A 19,619-nucleotide genomic window follows, 5' to 3' on the forward strand; every position below is an offset into this window, starting at 1 on the left:
AGAGACAGCTTTAATGCTAATGACCAATTACTGATGACCAGTTATTTAAAATATTTATTAAATTATTTTTACTTTTGTTTCATGCGATCTTCAGCTTTTGCATTTCATTCACTTTGAAACTATGAAAATGACACTCCACTCTTGCACTGGCACATGTTTGGATTACTAACCTTGAAGGGAAATGCTTACACCAACAGGAATGTCTTTGTGTCAAAATTAAAAACTACTAGAGTTTGAAACAATACCAACATCTCTTTTGAACACATCAACTTTTAAAACTTCAGATTTACTAGACAGTCAGTTGCTGGTTTAAAGGTGTGTGCCCTTTGAGATATGTGGATTTAATTTACCTGACACTGAAGTTAATTCCTGTTAAGTCTCTGGAACTGTTAGCCACTGTCCTTAAAACATAAATAAAATACTCCATTTGAAATCTGCCTGATAAATTACTTTTTAGAGGTTTTGATTGCAAATAACACCCCCCCCCCCCAAAAACATTCTTTTCCAGAGCTGTGTCATAAAACTCTCATTCCCACAGAACTGTGCGAGTCCTCTACAATGCTTTCAGCTCTCCTGTATTATTTCATTAACCAGAAGCAGGTGCCAAAATTATCCACACTGACCACAACTGAATTGTGTCCGCTTCTTTCAGGATATCCAGTAGTTAAAAATGACCTGGAACAGGAAGCCATTCCACTGTGCAGGTGGTGTGAGGGTACGGGCTACACCAAGGGAAAAACATGTTCCTCTCAGTGTTACACATTTGTAGCCAAATTTCCAGCTAGTGCAAACCGAGCCTTGCAAAATCTAACCATGTCACGTATGTTAGTTATCACTACAATACACACCACCTGTTTTTAAACACTTCGGGAGTTTCTGCGTTCTTATCTCCAGACACTCACTTTGACACAGTAACCAAAACTGCATTTTATCATCCTCAAACAATAGTAGCTACACCTCTTTTATCATGGCAGGATATGGAAACTTTGGTTCATGTGTTTATTGCTCTTAGACAGGATTATTGCATTGTTTTATTGGTTGGATTTCCCAGCTGATTAAAGAAAAAGAAAGCAGAGGCAAAGTGCCATAACCCCCAGTTGTACCCAGACCCAATTAAATTACCATTAGCAATACAGCTGAAAGCTAAACTTTTTAGATTCATGGATGAATTTCTGTAACACAAAGAGTTGTCAGTGTAAGAGGCTCTCCATGTTAAATTCTATTGTGTAATACATATAATTCGTGTTCAAAAAACGGGTAGAACGGGTAGATGTGGCACTTTGGGACATGGTTTAGTCCAGTCTACCCTTGATTGGCTTAGAGTAGACTTGGTAGTGTAGGTTAATGGTTGGACTGGATGATCTTAAAGGTCTTTTCCAACCTAAACGATTCTATGTCTTTCACCTTAGAGAACCAGTGTATTTAATAGTTAAAACTATCCTGCTCATATCACTTGGGTCATGCCTGCTGGTGGATCTTGGTAAGAATAAACTTCTAAGGTAAGGAGCCTTCTCTTCTTCGGTAGGGGAAAAAAAGTAAAAATCAAATAGTTCTTCATCTGGAGTTTGACACAATAAGCTAATATGGTTGAACTCTCAGGATGAATGCATACACTGAGCCTAAACAAATTAACATTGGGCTTTCCACTGTTTTATGCCTAAACTGCTTGATCTATAAAATGGAGCTAAATATTACCAGCTTCTACCACAGATGTGCCATGATGTTTTATTTTTCTTATACTCTATATTTACACAGGATCTGATCAGGTGACAGCGCAGGTGTCAAGTGTAAACAAAAGTATATGTAGCACCCTTCTCCCTCTGCCAGAAATTGTTCTCCATCCTTAAGCGTGTATTACACGTTCTGAAACTCCACTACCTAGTGTTGATGATACAACACCCATTTTCTTTACAGCGCCAGTCTCCTACCTGATGAAAGCATGACAATTGCACCAGGACCCTCCAATCTGTCACAAGCCAGGAAACATGAAATTATGACTCTCCCCTTAATTGGTTTAATGTGGACTTGGCAGTGTTAGGTTAATGGTTGGACTGGATGATCTTAAAGGTCTTTTCCAACCTCAACGATTCGATGATTCTATGACAGGTTTTCAAGACCTGACTGCATGAAGCTCTGAGCAACCTGGTCTGATCTTATAGCTGACTCTGCTCTGAGCAGGAGGTTGGGTTACAGACCTCCCAAGGACCCTTCCCACTTGAATTATTCCATTATGGCTACAACCTTAAATTTTGCAAGGCCCCAACCCTCAGCCATGTGTGGAAACTCATCTAGCTTCCTTCCTTACCTCAGAATAGGCATCCTTACCTTTGCAAGCTCCTAACATTATTACTTACCTTCTAGCAGCTGTCTCTCAATTCATTGTATCTGAATGAGTTTACAGTTTGTTGTAATACCTCTTTGAGGGTGCCACTAGCAGATAACTGGTAAAAACCCAGCAACGCAGAGATAAATTAAAACAATCTGCTCCAGACATAGACAGAGTACTGGAACACGGGAAACCTCAGCAATTATAACATTAAGCATCTTTATGATCTTTTTTTCCTGCAAATATACATATTATTGAATTCATCTTGACAGAACCTGAGAGAACATATAGTTATGAGGTATTATGTACAGAATTAAGGGTGATCTGGGTAAGTTTTCTGAAGGCAAGATTAACTGGGCCAATAGACACTATGCACTAACATCATACTTTACAAGTTACGAAATTATCAAGTTATCAACCATCATCATAGAACAGCCCAGGTTGGAAGGGACCTTGAAAGATCATCTCGTCCAAACTTACATGGAAAATATAAGATTATGAGGGGAAAAACAGACAGGGTAAGAGAAGATGGCTCAGCTCTAATGCATAAGGGATCGACACAAATACAGCTCTGCTCGTCTCTTTGCTTCACTCCTCATCACTTCTTCCCTGACAGCCAGCTCATCCATGACTGCAGCTTTTCAAAGCCTTTCCACCCATCAACCACATCTCTACGCAAAGACTGGTGAGTCACACAAGTTCTCTTGTGTACCAGCAGTGGAAAATGCAAAGTGGTAAAATCAGGTATGCCTTTCTGTTATTGTTGATGCTGGACTGTCCACTGTGACGACAGAGGCAAAGATGACCGTGGTAGCCAGGCACTAAGGAGCATCAGGGACACCCAGCCTGGTTGGACTTTGGTGAGTTTGGTTAGACCAAACACACATTTTAATCAGTTTCTAGCTAGATAAATTGAAAGCCACAGTTTCTAGTTAGATAAACTGAAAGCCCCTATCCATGCCCAACTAAACTCAAAGGCACTTTACAGAGTGGCAGAGTACCCAAAGCTCTCAAACCACCAAACTCTGGGCATTACTTAACACGCAGCTTAGTCACTCCTGCAGGACCCAGAGTAACTGGGCCTTGCAGTCTGCCACCGGTGTTTGCTGCTAAGGCCTAAATTCTACAACTGACTGTACCTTGATGTACGCCACTTTGCACAGAAGGTCATCTGAGGGTGTTTTGCAGATAGAATCTGGTCTTTTCGCAAGAGCTTTTTAAGGAACTTGTGCATATAAATTCAAGCTAAATTATATAGAGAACATAAATACTATCAGAGGATTTTATTATTTTATGTCAAAATAAGTTGCAATCTGTTAAACTTGAAAAACATTTAAATGAAGACCAGATTGTGCTCACCAACTGGATGAAGAGTACAATCACAAAAGAAATCTCTTTAAAACAGTTCGAAGGAAGCAGGATGAAAATAACAATGGTTTTGAGCGTTGCATAATGTAGAATAGAGAAAGGCTACAAAACAAGCAGCATTTAATTAAAAATTGTTGCAAAAGAAACTTTTATAAGGATCTAATTTTTTCCTCTAAATCTTGCTACACATAGCCAAAAAACATACTCCACAATCTTCTTACACTGGTGACTGCCATTAAGGCAGAACAGCTTCCCTAGCTTGGACTTAGGCACTTCCAGAGAACAATTTAGTCATTTAAGTCAGGCAGTAGATTGACCATTAGCTTACGTGCACTGCAGCAGCTCTCTCCTTCCCTTCATTCACAGGAAGTCCATGGAGCTTGGTGTCCTAATTCAGGGACCTAGGTTAGATGCCTAAAATAAGGGTGTACAAATACCACAATAATGGAGCTGACTGGCAATAGATAGTTAATAATTTATCGATCAGCTGAAAAAGACTGTTTTCTGCCCATTCTGAAACAAATACATGTGCAGATTCAGCACCAAAGTAAATGGGATTTACAAAGCACTTAATGAAGATGCAACAAATACAGTGTTTCTGGTTGTCTTCAGTCAGAGGCTGATCATTTTCCCTGTTGCATTCCAACAACAAAATATGTAGTTAAAAGATTCCTGTTAATGTTGTCCTTTTCTTAGTATATCCATCTACAGTTGTCTTAGGAGAACAACAAAGGTAAAATATTTAGAAAAAGCAGACTGAGCAAGTCTGAATATATGCTAACCTGCAACAATATGCTTTCAATCTCTGGGACAAATTTCCCTTTTCATTCATGAAACTTCACTAAATTTAGTGGTGGTGTGTAAGTGAGCATAGAACCCTGCCTAGCATGTATTAGTTTTCTGTAAATTTAACAAGATGCATCAAAGGAAGAAATATCTTCAGATGCCTTTGTTACGTAACATTTAAAAAGCAATGCTTTAAATGTTAGTGAGAAAACTAACACTGCTGACATTATCAGAAAACTGGTATGTGTAGCTCATAAATAGACAACATAAAACCACAGTAGAGAAAAAAGATAGAAAAATACAGCAGATTTTGTAAGGTATGTCTACTAATTTCAGTCAACTTTCGCTACATGTTTCTTTATGTCACAAGCATAGACATGCTATGATTTGGTATCACTTAGTCACACTCTGTGCTTTTGATAGAATGTTTACAAGTGCCTTTTGTACACTTCCCAGCAAAAATTGCTGAAAGGAGTTTATAAACCAAAGCAACAAGCTGTACAGAACAGACCCTATTTTCCATCTCTTCATAAGAAGCATAGCAAGAAAAACACATGTGTTAGTAATTGGAAGTGCAGACCAGTACGCAGACCTGGAAGACTTAAATCCTTTTAAGTGGCACATCTTCAAAAGAAAAACTTCTTTTAATTCCTACAGTACCAAAAAACGCTAAGGCAAAAGACAGATGCATAGACTTCATTTGCTAAAAAGTTACAAAATATGGCCAGAAGAGTGGCTTAACTTGGTATCCAGTTTCCATTTCTCCTCTGATGTCTGTAAGATGTTGGCACAATCACTTCTGGCGTAGAGGTCTGACTGCCAGACCAACAAATTGCTCACTTCAATGTCTGAGCGGACCCAAGAAAGCAGGTTTAGCAGTAACACTATTAGCATCACAAAAGAGCAGAAAGGCCCTTCCTTTTGGCCAAGATAATTTCAAAATACAGGCATTCTACTTTAGTACTGGAAACTGCACTCACATGTATTTTAAACTGTCACATGAAGTATTCAGAGGCTACTCTGTTCAGATTACTGCAATCTTGTAATTTCTAGAAACACAGTTTCTAGATTAAATCTTTTTTAATAGATTTTTCAATCAAAGAGTGTCACACTTGGTGTGTTCAAACAGGTGGATTGGAAAATCAGGGACTGTGATGCTCAGCTTAATAATATGGGGCTGAAAGTGCTACTCGGCTGTGCAAACAGATTTGCTAGCTCCCAAAGTATCACAGCATGCCTTTCAAAAGCCCCCAGAATGAGAAGTTGTTCACCAAAACATACTGACAAAATATTTTCTTGATTAAATAAATATGGACACTGTGGAAACTTTTACATACTATTTCTAGTGGGCTAATGTTTAGGAAAGTCAGTCACAGATCTGAAGCACTATGCCAAGCACTGTATAAATACCTACCAAAAAGTGGACCCTCATCTATAAATGTGAAGGGTACTGAATGAAATATGGTCTGTATTTGATGTGACAGATTTTGAGGTTTGTGGAGATGGCCCTGTTGGGCACCTGAAGTCCCTTCAGGAACAGACTCTTAATTAGGTATATGTTTTTATTTCTAATCCTTTGTATCTTGAGAAAGACCCTCCTCTAAAATTCAGTATACAAGTACTTCAGCATAGGATTTAGCTTTGATTCACTTCCACTGACAAATTAGGGGAAAAAGCTTGCTGTCCTGATTTATGGTACCTCCTTTGTTTTTTAATTAGAGAGAATGTAACAGATGCCAACGTAAACTGAGGAGTTGGTATGAACAAAAAACCCCACTGTCCTATACTTACCTCTTGGCCATTTCAGAACTGCTATAAACAGATGGACCTAAACGCAGCTGTGGTTTGAAGTAACATGCGCAGAGCAATGGTTAGTTTTACCATGTAGTATGACACACTGCAGTATACCCTAACCTTTTTGGATTTTACTCAGGTTTGTTCTTCAGATATCCACTCTCATGATACAATTTGCTACTGTCTGTTAAATCACATAAAGTAACCAACACCTTATACTGAATATATTCAAGCAGGACAGCTGTTGAGAGAAAGGTAGAAGAAAGAACTGTAGTTAGTTACCTCAGGGGACAGCCTAGGTGTTTATTATAAATTTAAGACAAAAGTAAATATGTATATTACATTACTGCTATTGGTGACCACTGGCAGCTAAACGTTTACCATTTTCTTGGTATGTGAAGAGACAGCCTTGATGAACCACACTGCAAATGAATAATCATGAAATCATGAGATCAACTTACCAAAAATTAACCTGAACAAGAATCTGGTCTGTGTTTTTAAGACTACCTATTTGACATAGTTTTGTGATCTTGAGCCTGTAAGCTGACCTATCTGTTCCTCATTTTTTTGAGTGGTAGAAAAGTTAAAACTGCATTTCTCAATTATACATGAAAATGTTTTCATCTTTTCTTTAAAATTTTCAGAGTTTTCATGGCTTTATTTTCACTAAGACTCATATCTGGCAAAATCAGAGGAACTTAAGTTGATGCTTAAATTTAAGCTTGAAGTGCTAAAAAGGAGCAGCAATGAAACCACACCAACTATAGAAAGTCTTTAGGTAATTCACACTGCAAAATAGACTTTTCAGTATTTTGCAGGTAGCTTCCAGTGCAGAACCTAACTATGCAAAAAAACCCCACCACCATAAACAAACAAGAGCTACAACCTCTGACCTGAAGAAACACAAGAAAGACTGCAGACAGATTATCTAACAGCACTGTGCACAGTAAGCTTTGAAAGTTATGCGGCGGGCTTGTAGAGGCTTTATACCACCTCTGAATGAAAAAGCACAGGAAGAGCTCATTTTTCTACGTTCAATACTACATAAAAAAATTGTCACAGAGGCTCTAAAATAAAATGCATGAGATGTTAGAACTGTACCTCAAACAGTATGAATTCACTTGCTGCCAACTCTACAGAGGGAAAAATAAGAAAAGGAAGTGGAGAACATACTGTTAGGCCTGACAGAACAGTCGGAGCTACACTTCTTGAAGCAAAAATTACCTTGGCAAACAAATTAGTAAAAGGTGGCTCTCCTCTCTTGTGTTTTCACCACAGAGATGACATCCAGTACTCACCAAGATTTGGCTGAGACATTGCCACAGACCTCTGTGGTATTGGTGTGGAAGTAGCTGCAGGATGGTGGCTCATGTGATTCAGTGGTTGGTTCATAGTTTTTCGAGGATCTTGCCATGTTGTGATTTTTTCTATGTGACTGAGAAAGAAAAGATAAAACACAGGCTTAACACAAAATGCCCAAGTATATTATATACATGGTCAGGCATAATGTCATGAAAGTCCTATTCGCTTTTCTTATCCCACATTTTTCTACCCTTCTCATCTCACCCTAACCTATTTGGAATTATCTATCATCTTGTCATTTATTTTTTCTTCTGATCTTCTGCCCCTGCCATTCTAACTTTTTATTCACTACTGTTGAATAATTACTTTTACTCGAACAATTGGTGAATTCTATATGATACTGAAAATCTGTAATACACACTCATTTTCCAGATTATTTAATTGTCCAAAAGTTATTTACTCTTGTCCTATCAGTCTTTTTCTACATACTCAAATATATAGCCATTCTTCATTCAGCAATATATGGTCATTTTGCTGAGTTTTGAAAACACAAGTGTTTGTCTTGCCAAATCCAATGGCTTTGTTCCTGACCACACCATGAAAACTAGTCAGTCTGTATGTCTCCAAGAATATCAGAATGTACTCTGATTACCAAAAGGGGCAGATTATGTCTTAAAGCGATCAGTAGTCTGGTGTCTATCTAGGGACTGGCTGGATCCATGTCCAGCTTTCTGCCCAAATGACTAACCAGGCTACTGATTACCGTCTGGACGTGGATGGGTTTTCCTCTATTCGTTTTTTGCTAGAAAACTTTAAAAGAGATAAGTCTTTAAGAAGAACATGTAAAGAAGGATAAAAATTTAAATATTCTGTGCCTGGAAAATCATTCCAATACACCTTTCATAGAAGCATAGTCTAACATCATCTTTACTGAACTCAAGTCTCAAACTCGTCATAGCTACTTTCACCTACGTTATTAGCATTGCCATTACTGCCGTGACCACTCCACAGCTTCAGACTCGGCGGATTACCAGTAGTATTTCACAAGCAAGTTTCCGTCTGTTGTAATGTTACCATGTCCAAACTCATTACAGTAAGTCTCTGAAATTACCAAAAATAATGCGAACTACAAGCAGCAAAAAACAAAAAGAACCTGAACCATTTTTTATAGAACGGAAAAAGGCAACACGGTCTTTATTTAGCCCATAGCCATTTTCTCTTCCTAATATTTTACATTTAATGTACAATTCCAAAACTGTAACGGAAGATCACACTTTCACTTCAATGCTTGTCTAAAACTCAGCCTCTAAGCTGTCACTTTCTTTCTTCATAGCTTCCAGAGTATTTGTTTATCATTCACAACGAAACCACCCACCATTGCTTCTCCCTAGCATTAAAACACTTTATTCTCCCCTCACTGTAAACCTTTATTATATTTTAGCTTTTCTTCTTCTTACTCTTACTTTTCAAGTATAAGAGTTCTTGTATCCAGTTCAGTTAAATCATCTTTTTCCAAAATTAAGAAATGTCATTCTGAATGAAAGATGCTGCTATAGCAGTAAGTTGGGCAATGCTTTCTGTTAAGTCCTAATTGTGCCTAAATGGGATGAAACCACATTTCTCACTTTAAAACTTTTTTTTACATATAAACACTGTAAAATTTAAGCAAAAAGGTTAAAATTAAATCAGACTTTTTCCCTGTAATGTTCATCTCTAAAAGCACAAATTCCTCTTAGGAAAACTTGAAGCACAAGTTAAAGCATTTATGAAGTCAGTTGTATTAAGCAATCTGTAACTTCTTTGAATGTATTCCTCACTCTAACTACAAACCCGAAACCTTTAACTAGACCTGCCAATTACGTACAATGAGGAATACCAGGAGGTGCTCTTAACAAAAAGACACACGAGAATACCAAAATGGTCAACTGCAAAATTCTGTTTTATTATCAAAGTTCCTTTCAGCAGTAACATTCTCACATTTCATGGTCATTAAAAGACAACAAAATACGACCACTCATTTTTTGATTCAGGTGAGAGCTATGAACACATGCAGAGTTGTGCATGTGAGTTTGTACTTAAGATTTTGAGGATCCTTCATTTTAACTATCTGAGAAAAGAGAACAAGTCTACCCAGTACGGCGCTCAGTCACCCTCACAGTAAAATAGTGTTTTCAGATGTTCAGAGGCAATCTCCTGTGTTTCAGTTTGTGCCCATGGCCTCTGGTCCTGTCAACTGAAGAGGCTGTATGCAACAGCCTGCAGTGACCCAAGCAGACGGAGCTAATTCATGCATTTCACTCTAGTGTCCAACTGAAGTGTGTAGCACAAGACAGCCCCTGGCAAAATCTTTGGTTTGTTTAAGGGAAAGAAAGACGCGAGCCTTGCAGTTCACGCTGCACCATGCTCAGCACTGTCAGCTGCTCACGGGTGCAGCGTTTGGCACTGGACATGGCTTTAATTCCAAAGGTGTGAAATACTACCTTCAGTCAACAGAACAAGCATTTTTCTTCCAGAATTGTCTTCAAACCCACAAATCTCAGCAGCAAGTACCACACAAATCTTTAAAATTGGGCAGCGGGTAGGACTTGCTGGTGTTAGTTCATTTCTAACCTTTGCTGAGGTCCTGTTCGTTAAGTTGTTGACCTGATTTCCCACCCCAGTATTGTCAGCTGTTATTTCATTTATTTATATTTTTATTATTTGTGTCATCTTGCCTGAACGGTGGAAGATAATAACTATGACACAGTGACACAGCACTAACTCCAGGCACCAGCCCTGGTAATGTCACGGCTGTGTCACGGCTGCCAGCCACCAGCGCCTAGAACCAGCGCCGTCCCAGCAGACAGAACACTGATGGTGGCGGTGTCACAGGAGAATTGCTGGTGACATGGGTGGCCCAGGACGGGTATAAAATGGGCTGGCCAGACCAGGCCGGCAGCCAAGTAGCCAGGTGAACAAGGGCTGAGAGGAGAGGGCAGGGGAGGGATGGACAGGGGCTGCCCATGGTGGTGGAGGGTGGCTGCTCCTCGGGTGTGGCTTCTCCTGCCTATTACAGCCGGACACCTGGACAGGGATGCGACCAGACCATGGCACATTCCTGCCCTCTCCCTCCTCCAACACTCAGCCCGAGAGCTGCCAGCGCGCTGCAGGACGGGTAAGACAGCCCCAAGCCACAGCCCGTTGTGGTCTTACAGGGAGCTGGGAGCTCCCCGCAGCCATGGCAAAGCCATGCACCCTTTTTCCCCAGGTAGCCAAGGGCTGGGCTGCACAGGAGCTCCTGGCACCAGCCCTAGCATCCAGGTCACAGTGGGGAAAACACTGGTGGTGGCCAACATTGCAGTGCAGTTGGTGACATGTTTGGGCCAGGACGGGCGTCTCCTGTCTGTCAGGGAGACACGGGTTGGACAGCCTTGACGTGAGGCTGGGAGAGCCGCGGGCAGGGAGGCAGGGGCTGCCCCATGGCAACAGGGGGTGGCTGCTCTGTTCTTTGATGCTCCTGTCTTTGACAGCCACATCCCTGGACAGGGACATGACCAGATCACGGGACAGACCTGTCCTCTGCCTCTACTACTCAGTTGGAGAGTGTTGCAACAACAACATTGACCTAAAGATAAGGAAACATATATAGCCCTAGTCTGTACCCTGTTACGGCCCTACAGGCAGCTGGAAGCTCCCTGTAGCTGTGGACAAAGGGAGCTCTGCACCACCCACCATCTCTGTACCCCGTCATGGTCCTACAGGCAGCTGGAACCTCCTTGTAGCCATGGACAAAGGGAGCTCTGCACCACCCACCATCTCTGTACCCCGCTGTGGTCGTGCAAGCAGCCTGAAGCTCTCTGTAGCCACAGACAAAAGGAGCTCCGCACCACCCACCGTCTCTGCACCCCGTCACGGCCCTACAGGCAGCTGGAAGCTCCCCATAGCTGTGGGCAACAGGAGCTCTGCACCACCCACCGTCTCTGTGAAACTTATCTCAAAATAAAGTTTGATGTTCATGGTTTTTTGCTGGTGACAGGGCTGGAAGGCATGTCCTGTGAGGAGTGGCCGAGGACTCTGGGTTTTTCTCGTTTGGAGAGAAGGGGGCTGAGGGGCGACCTCATCGCTCTCTGCAGCTTCCTGAGGAGGGGATGTGGAGAGGGAGGTGCTGAGCTCTTCTCCTCGGGACCCTGCGACAGGACGCTTGGGAATGGTTCAAAACGACATCAGGGGAGGTTCAGACTGGACATTAGGAAGCATTTCTTTATTGAGAGGGTGGTCAAACACTGGAACAGGCTTCCTAGAGAGGTGGTTGATGCCCCATGCGTGCCAGTGTTTAAGAGGCAGATGATCGTCGTAGGTCCCTTCCAACTGAACTATTCTATTCTATTCAGTAGCCCAAAGATAGATAGTGTTGACTTCAAAACATCTGTATTTTGTTCCTGCATTACCTCCTGCTGAATAAATGGACTGTCACATGGACCTGTTGGAGTGGGTCCAGCGAAGGGCCACAAAAATGATCAGAGGGATGGAACCCTTCTCCTATGAAGAAAGGCTGAGAGAGTTGGGGTTGTTCAGCCTCAGGAAGAGAAGGCTCTGGGGAGCCCTTATTGCAGCCTTTCAGTACTTAAAGGGGGCTTATAAGAAAGATGGGGTCAAACGTTTTAGTAGGGCCTGTTGCAATAGGACAAGGGGTAATGGTTTTAAACTAAAAGAGGGAAGATTCGGACTAGATATAAGGAAGAAATTTTTCACAGTGAGGGTGGTGAAACAGTGGCACAGGTTGCCCAGAGAGGTGGTAGATGACCCACTGGAAACATTCAGGGTCAGGTTGGATGGGGCTCTGAGCACCCTGACCTAGCAGAAGAAGCTGTCCCTGCTCAGGGCAGGGGGGTTGGACTGGATGGCCTCTAGAGGTCCCTTCCAACCCAAACTGTTCTGCGATTCCATGACTCTATGCTCAGTGAAGAGCTTCACTTCTCTAGTCTTGAAGAGGCATCTTCAAGAGGTTCTGAAATACCATGTTCAGGGATGCATGCAAGAGAAAGGGCCTTTATCTCCTAGGAAAAATGGAATTAAGAAACCTGCGCAAGACACTCAGATGACCAGGAAACTTATAAACTGAAGTTTGCGAACCACTGGAGCACACATTGGTTCTCGCAGTGTTCCTTCCTTGCTACCTTCTTTTTCTGCATTTGACATTTACTTACATGTAAGCATTGAAGGGTATTAGTTTTTAACTCAAAATATTTTATACCTAAGTATCTCCATGCTGTTATTACTTTATGCAAAATGCAGTGTAGAGAAAAGCAAAAATAATCTGCTATTCTTTGCAAAATAGGTCAGCAAGTAGTGAAAGTAGACATTGATCAAAATATGGAATTTGTCATTTAGGCCTTGATCCTGAAACACTGAATTCACCAGAAGTTTTGCTACAGATGCCAGTGGAAAGTAGGTCATACCCTTTTCATTTTGCACAGATTCACAGCATTGCAGATATTTAGGAAAGAGCATGGTAGCAGGAATGCTTTGTTGCAGTTGGCAGTCTATTACAATAACTATTAATTTTTTTGTCTTGCACTTTTAATATAGGGTCATTGGTTTTACTTTACTGAAACTATGAAAAAATTTAAATCATATAGGGTTTAGGTAACAGAAGTAATTAAAAATATTCTTCAGCAATACAGTTTATATAGTGCTGACAGTAAACATTATCATCAGCTCAGCAAAATCTTGTCCAAATAATAACTTTGAAAAAACCTTAACAATAGTACTATGTTAATATTACCCTCAATATACTTTAAAAGCCAGAGAGTCAAGCAATATTTACTCTTTTAGAAACACATTTGGCATAACTCTCCCTGTTCAAACACTTGGTTTCTGATCACCAAATTAATAGTAGTAGTTCTTTCTATAAAGGAGCTTTTTTCCACATTTTACCTGAGACAATTCTCCATCCTTTTCTTGGTTTTTTTGAAATATGCCCACTTAAAATATCCTGCCTACGAAGGATTCCAAGGAAGAGCTCTGCCATTTGCTTTCCCTGAAGTATGTGCCTTTTCTTAGTTATCAACACAGTGAGGCAGTCAGCATTAAGCCAGCACAAAACATGAACACATAATCTAGAACCAAGAAACAAGGAAGTATTTTCTAAGTTAATGTCTTTCTAGGATTTACCTTTATTGTCTTGCAGATTTTCTCCTTTTTCATTTGAAATGAGTTGCAAATTAGAAATATTCAATCAAGTTTTAACAAATTCATAAAGCCTCTTCTCAGATAGAAGTCCTCATATGAAAAGATAAAAATGTTCTGCAAATTGCTATGCAAAGCAACCAGTCATGAAACTCTAGCTGAAAACTAATACTGCTTTTGTTCAAAATCTCTTTTATCCTTTTTATAGAGAAAACAATCTGTACTTTAATTACACATGTGAGAAGCAAAACGACAACCATTTAGCAATGCTTCTTAACTTACAGACGAAATGAAAAATTGATCAAAAAATGTAGAGGATCATAGATCTTGAAGAATGCAACTGCATTTAAAACAAAACAAAACCAAACAAACCACAGGAATTTTCTGTGTAAACATGATAACTTCTCAGCAGCCATAGCCAGGATCCACGAGTGGCCTTGCTTGCCCTTCTTGGTGCCACCCTGGCAGTGTACAAACATCTCCTCTTCATTAAAAAAACATGCAGACAGAGTGTCTGAAACAGAACCCTCAAATATGGCATTGATATTATGATTCAAGATCAAGTAATGGCTGGTTGTTACTAGAATTTATTACTATGACCATTAAACCGATTTGGTTTTATCCAGTTATTAAGGAAAAGGCTGTTAAACATTAGACAATGCTTATTTAACGACTTAATATAGTAGAATGGAAAACCCAACAATTCGCTAAAATCAGCACTAAGATTCTAAAATAAAGGGCTTGGTTTCTAGCCAGAGAAGCCTCCCCCTGCCACCCCTGACTTCCACTGTTTATGTGAATACCCCCCCTTTACTTCCACAAGGTATCAGAAAAGGCTCTGTGAAACCTTTGCAGAGACAGGTACCAGTTCATTCACTTAAATGCATTACATTTATACTAGGGTAACAGATTTTGGCCCAGTATCTTTTTATTTAGACAGGAGAATAACGTAAATGTAGCAGTGATAGAAATTAGCCTTTTTTAGATTCTTACAGCCTCCTGCGTATCAGAACTGACAGAATTCAATTCAGAACATCCTCTTTTTCCTGAAAGGCCAATGGGTAAAAGATTAAACATTACAGGTGGATTTCAAACACTAAAATGCAGAATGCTGTCCTAAAATTCAGGCCCTTCGTCATCAAAATCAATTCAAAGGCATTTACTGGTCTACAATCACCAAATGGCAGGCGGCTCCTGCTCACAACCCTGCTACAAAGGTTCAGTAATGCACACTGTGTTGAGCAGCCAGATCAGAGCCAGCCACAGCGAGCAGGCGTAAAAGCAGCATTTAGCTCTCCATAGGACCGGGCTTTTTTTAAAAAGTATGACACAGTCCACGGTTAGAGTAAGTCAGACCAAAGCTGCGATTTCACGACTGGCTGAGGATGACCCAAGCCATGCCGCCGCTGAGAGGGGGAGTCACACGTCCCCAGCCATGTCTTCCCACCCCTCTTCTTCGGCTGGCAGCAGTGATCCCGCAGTTGTGCGGTCCGCCAGATCAGGCTAAGCAAACCCTTATGGCTAATACTAATTTCTGGCTCTTTTCTGTTTTGCCAGTTCTGTTTTGCTGGACTCTCATCCAACCCAGCTGTATAGTCGCATGAGGAAGGGAGAGGCAATTCAGAGCCTTAATGGCGGAAAAGCAGCATTTCTGATTGTGAAACCACACCCTTTTACCACTGTTTATTTCACCCCTGGAAAAAAATAATTTTGCTCATACATGTGAAATTTCATTGTAATGAAGACCATTTATTCAGCTCTGAAATGTGTATCTATACACAAGAAAGAAAAACACTATGGAGAGAACCCCTAAATATCCTTATCTGGGATTGTATCAATCCATCTGTTCCTTGTTTTATTATTTCCAGAACTACTAATCCCAGAAGGATTTTCTTCTTGGCATACATCACATAGCCTCCAACAATGAGACAGAAAACAAAGCTTCAGACAAGGGCAAGTACACAGGCTAGAAATCTTGCCTTCATTGCTAAACCGTACTACATGGGTGACCCACTTGGAAGTAAAATTTTTACTTCTCCCAACATCTGAGCTTTACACTGGTACTGGACAAAGATTAAGCATTTAACTTTTGGGATCACTGAGACAAGTAGATATCACCATTACATGTGTACGAACCCAAAGAGAAGGAGCCTCAAACTTTAAAAATATCTTGCCTAATCTATAATATTGAAGCTTCACTACGAAGTAGAGAGAATGGCTATGTAGAAACAGAACGAACTTTTACGACTTGTTTTTATAAGACTCTTATTTGAAGAATGTTCAAACACATGACAAAGCAGCCCCAAAATATCTATTCAAATTCTCACTTTCAAGTTTTTCAGAAGCAATGTTTGCATTTCTTCTTATTATCAATCCTAGTATCAGAGCAGACCATTCCTCAACAAGGACTTCATTCATAAATACGCAGGGTAGGAAAGAAGAGACATTCATTTAAACTTCTATATCTGCATCACAGATGAGACTAACAGGGGGTCTTTGTAAGTGAACAAGAAATTTTGAAAATAAGATTTTCAAGAACACTTAGCTGGGGGCTAATACTGTTCCCACTGAAATGATGTGAAGTTAAATATTTACAACTCAAATGAGGTACACCAAGTATCTGTCAGTATGACACAGAACATGCTATTATAAACGCTGCCCCCAAGCTGCCCAAATCACGGCATTCACACCCGTAACGTCCTACGATGCACAAGCTCAGTAAGTGGTAAATTGTATCCTAATGGTGGCCCCTCATCAGAAAAAAATTAAAGCAAAGCTCGGATCTAAACAACTATTTTACTAGGACTTTTTGATTCTGTCCTACCTGTTGTACCTTAGGCTTTTGTTAGATGCTTCCTGTTTGGTGTCTGCTTCCCAATTTGAAATGTCAATGTCCTTCACAATTTGTGCTATTGCTGTGTACTGCATTTTTTAACTGCTAGGCTCTAATCCCTGACTTCCACTGCAGCCATGCCAAGACAGCTCAGTTAGTTTAAATTAGCAAGCAGCAGCATGAAGTACACTAATTCTCTCTCTGCTTGTACTAACTCCAACAACAAATGTATCTCAGCGCGTTCTATTTTCAGACCATTTTTTCTTTCTGGTATTAGGCAATTCAGATCTATTCATCCAAAAAGGTTTAGGGGGAATTGAGGAGAAGGAACTGATTTGAAATACATTGTTCCGTAAGCGCGCTCTCACCTGAAATAACACAAACTTAAGAGTTTGGCTAAGGCTGTAGTACTTGTATGGGCCCTTTATCGTAGGGACCGAGAGAGTGGATTTTGCGACTGAGCCACATCAAAGCACAGCAGCTTCGGGGCAAGTGGGAAGCCGGTGACTCATGAGCCCCAGCAGCCCTCATGTTCTGACTCACAAACTGCTCCGAACGGCGACAGCTCACCCCGGGCTGGAGCAGCGCCAGCCACCCGCTTCCGGCTACACCACCATTGCTAAACATTGGGAAATCTGTTTACATCTCTGCAAGCAGAGCCAAGTCATTGCCCAACTTTTTCTCTCCGTGCCTTTGTTCCTCGTAAACAAAAAAGGGACAAAAAGGAAGCTTGTCTCAAGTCAGAGTCCACTCACAGTGCTTTGACACTGCGTGGTGTGGCAGATGCACTTTTATACAAATGGAAACTTTTTTAAATTTAAGAAAATTACCTTGGGGCCACAACATCCCAGTCTATTGTGTGAGCTTGCTCACAGTACTGCAGTGCAATTTCTGGTAAAACTACAGCCAGAGCCAAGCCACACAGCATTTCAGTAACCATTATCATGAAGGATCTAGCAGCAAAAGAGAAATTGTGTATCAGCCTTCAGTGCCTCAGAAACTTTAAATCATGCTGGTATAAACAATCTATTGACACAAACCAGAGATGCTCCCAGTAACTACAGGAACAGCTTCTCCCCTCCTGCCCTGCCAGCGGCCTCGACCATGCTCTCAAGGAGGGTCCCCTCTCACAAGGCAAGGTGGGTTCTCTCCCCCGAGCAGGAGCTAGTAATTTTGGCCCCCTCTAATCCTGATGCAAGCAACCATTAGTATCACAAGTCAGCTGGCCTGGGATTCTTGAGCGACCATGACCCACCCCAGCCCACACAAGCAGCCCGCCTTCACCGTGACCACTGGTTCAGCACTGCCCCAGCACAGCCTGAAGACAAGTAGTGGAAATAAAGAAAAACTCACATTTATTTTTGTTAATGCCTTCATCTGTGTAGGGGCCGAATTCACAAGGGTGCTAAGCATTCAGCTCTTCAAAACATAAAAGATTCAGTGGAGTTCAAAGTTATCACTTGTTTTGCAGCACACTTCGTGAGGCCAAACACAGTGTCACAGCTGGTTCTGCACCTTGCTCATTCCCATCTTCTGCCACCTCCTCAGTTCAGCTGTACAACTGGTTTAGGCTATGGACAGCAACGCAAATCAGCAAAGCAGTCCAGATTAAAAACAGACCTAATCGAAGTAATTATTAATATATTGGATCAATTTAGCACAACTTAAGGGTTGGTACAAAAGTGGGAGTGATTGGTCAAGGCAGGAACTCTTCACACGTTTCCTCGTGGACTGTCACACTGGGCTACATAAACCGTCACGCTTTCCAGGGATAAGGCCTTCAGCAGAGCCCTGCGTCATCTCCCCCCAGCAGCTGTTCTGCCACGAGACCGCACCGTCCCTGGACATCCACCCGTGCGCTCCCAGCGCAGCTCGCCGCCCCCCTCCTTCAGATACGCCCCACTTTTGTGGGGCTGCACTCCAATCCAGATGCACAAAATCAAGTGGGTTAAAAGGAACCCCGAACAAGGAGGTAACTAGGCTCAGGCAGTTGCATTTGCTTACCTTTAAACATGCCAAGTCCTCTCACCTATTTTTCAGCAACTACCTTTTATAATCTAGTAAGGTGACTTACGGCAGAGATGAAAGGAACCTGTGCTATTCCTATTGCTGTTGTCATTTCCTATACAAGACAAGCCAGGGCCTGTTGAGGATACCGAGCCCCTCAGATCTTTAGGCACTCACTCCCTGCCCAAAAGTAGCTTAGAGGACTAACCTCACAGCATAACGGGCAATTGCTAAATAGATGTGTGTTTCTATGTGCTCCTGAATGCACATAAACCCATTTATGTGAAAAAAAGAATCAAGAGTGAACTCCTTCAGTCTAATTCAAATACTCAACAACTACTGGTCTGGGAAAAGATTCATACACTACATTTATATTTAAAAAAATAAACAGTATCAAGAGTAAATCAAGACTTCATCTTGCATACACCAACTGCGAAATAATGTGTGTTAGCACACTCATTAATTATGGTGGTACCTACTAGCCATATCTTTGTTTGCACTAAACAATAAATGCCAGTTTTTTACTGTACACATCAGCCCTGGTACATTCATGCATCTCTAAAAAAACCTGTCAACTGCCTGAGGGCAGACAGTAAGCCACCGCTGAGGCAGTCCCTCATTTCCTCTCCTACAGAAGAGTATTCAAATAGAGCAGCTTGCTTTCATCTTTCCCAGCACCTTTTATACAACAGTATCTTTTACCACATCAGTCCCATCTGCAAACAGTTCACTGGTTTTCTGTTATTCCAGGTTCAGTTCAAAATGACTTCTCATTTTAGAACTGTCAATGCACTTGACCCAGCCAATTTCACACTACCTCATAATTTAATTCCCCTCCCCATGTCCTTTGCTTACCTAGCTTTGGCTCGATCTCTCTCTCTCTTCAATTTGTCTCAAGCAGACAAGGCGTTAGATTTTAGGGGGTTCTTTTGCAACTCTTTCCATTGAAAGAAACATCCTATATAGCTTTGCCTTGTGAGCACCCTCACAATTCTTAAATACTCTTAAATACTTTCTCCTTTGCTCTACTTTTGA

At 41.2% G+C, this 19,619-nt stretch overlaps 1 protein-coding gene across 1 annotated transcript in view; it reads right to left on the bottom strand.

Moving 5' to 3' along the window:
• Positions 1-19,619, bottom strand: part of WWTR1 (WW domain containing transcription regulator 1) — a 77,520-nt gene that overhangs the window by 19,619 nt on the left and 38,282 nt on the right. The window contains exon 2 of the mRNA XM_075716529.1: positions 7,573-7,709. Coding sequence (XP_075572644.1) covers positions 7,573-7,709 — 137 coding nt within the window. The remainder of the gene's footprint in view (positions 1-7,572; positions 7,710-19,619) is intronic.

Source organism: Pelecanus crispus, chromosome 9 (assembly GCF_030463565.1).
Source record: "Pelecanus crispus isolate bPelCri1 chromosome 9, bPelCri1.pri, whole genome shotgun sequence".
Classification (NCBI taxonomy): Eukaryota; Metazoa; Chordata; class Aves; order Pelecaniformes; family Pelecanidae; genus Pelecanus; species Pelecanus crispus.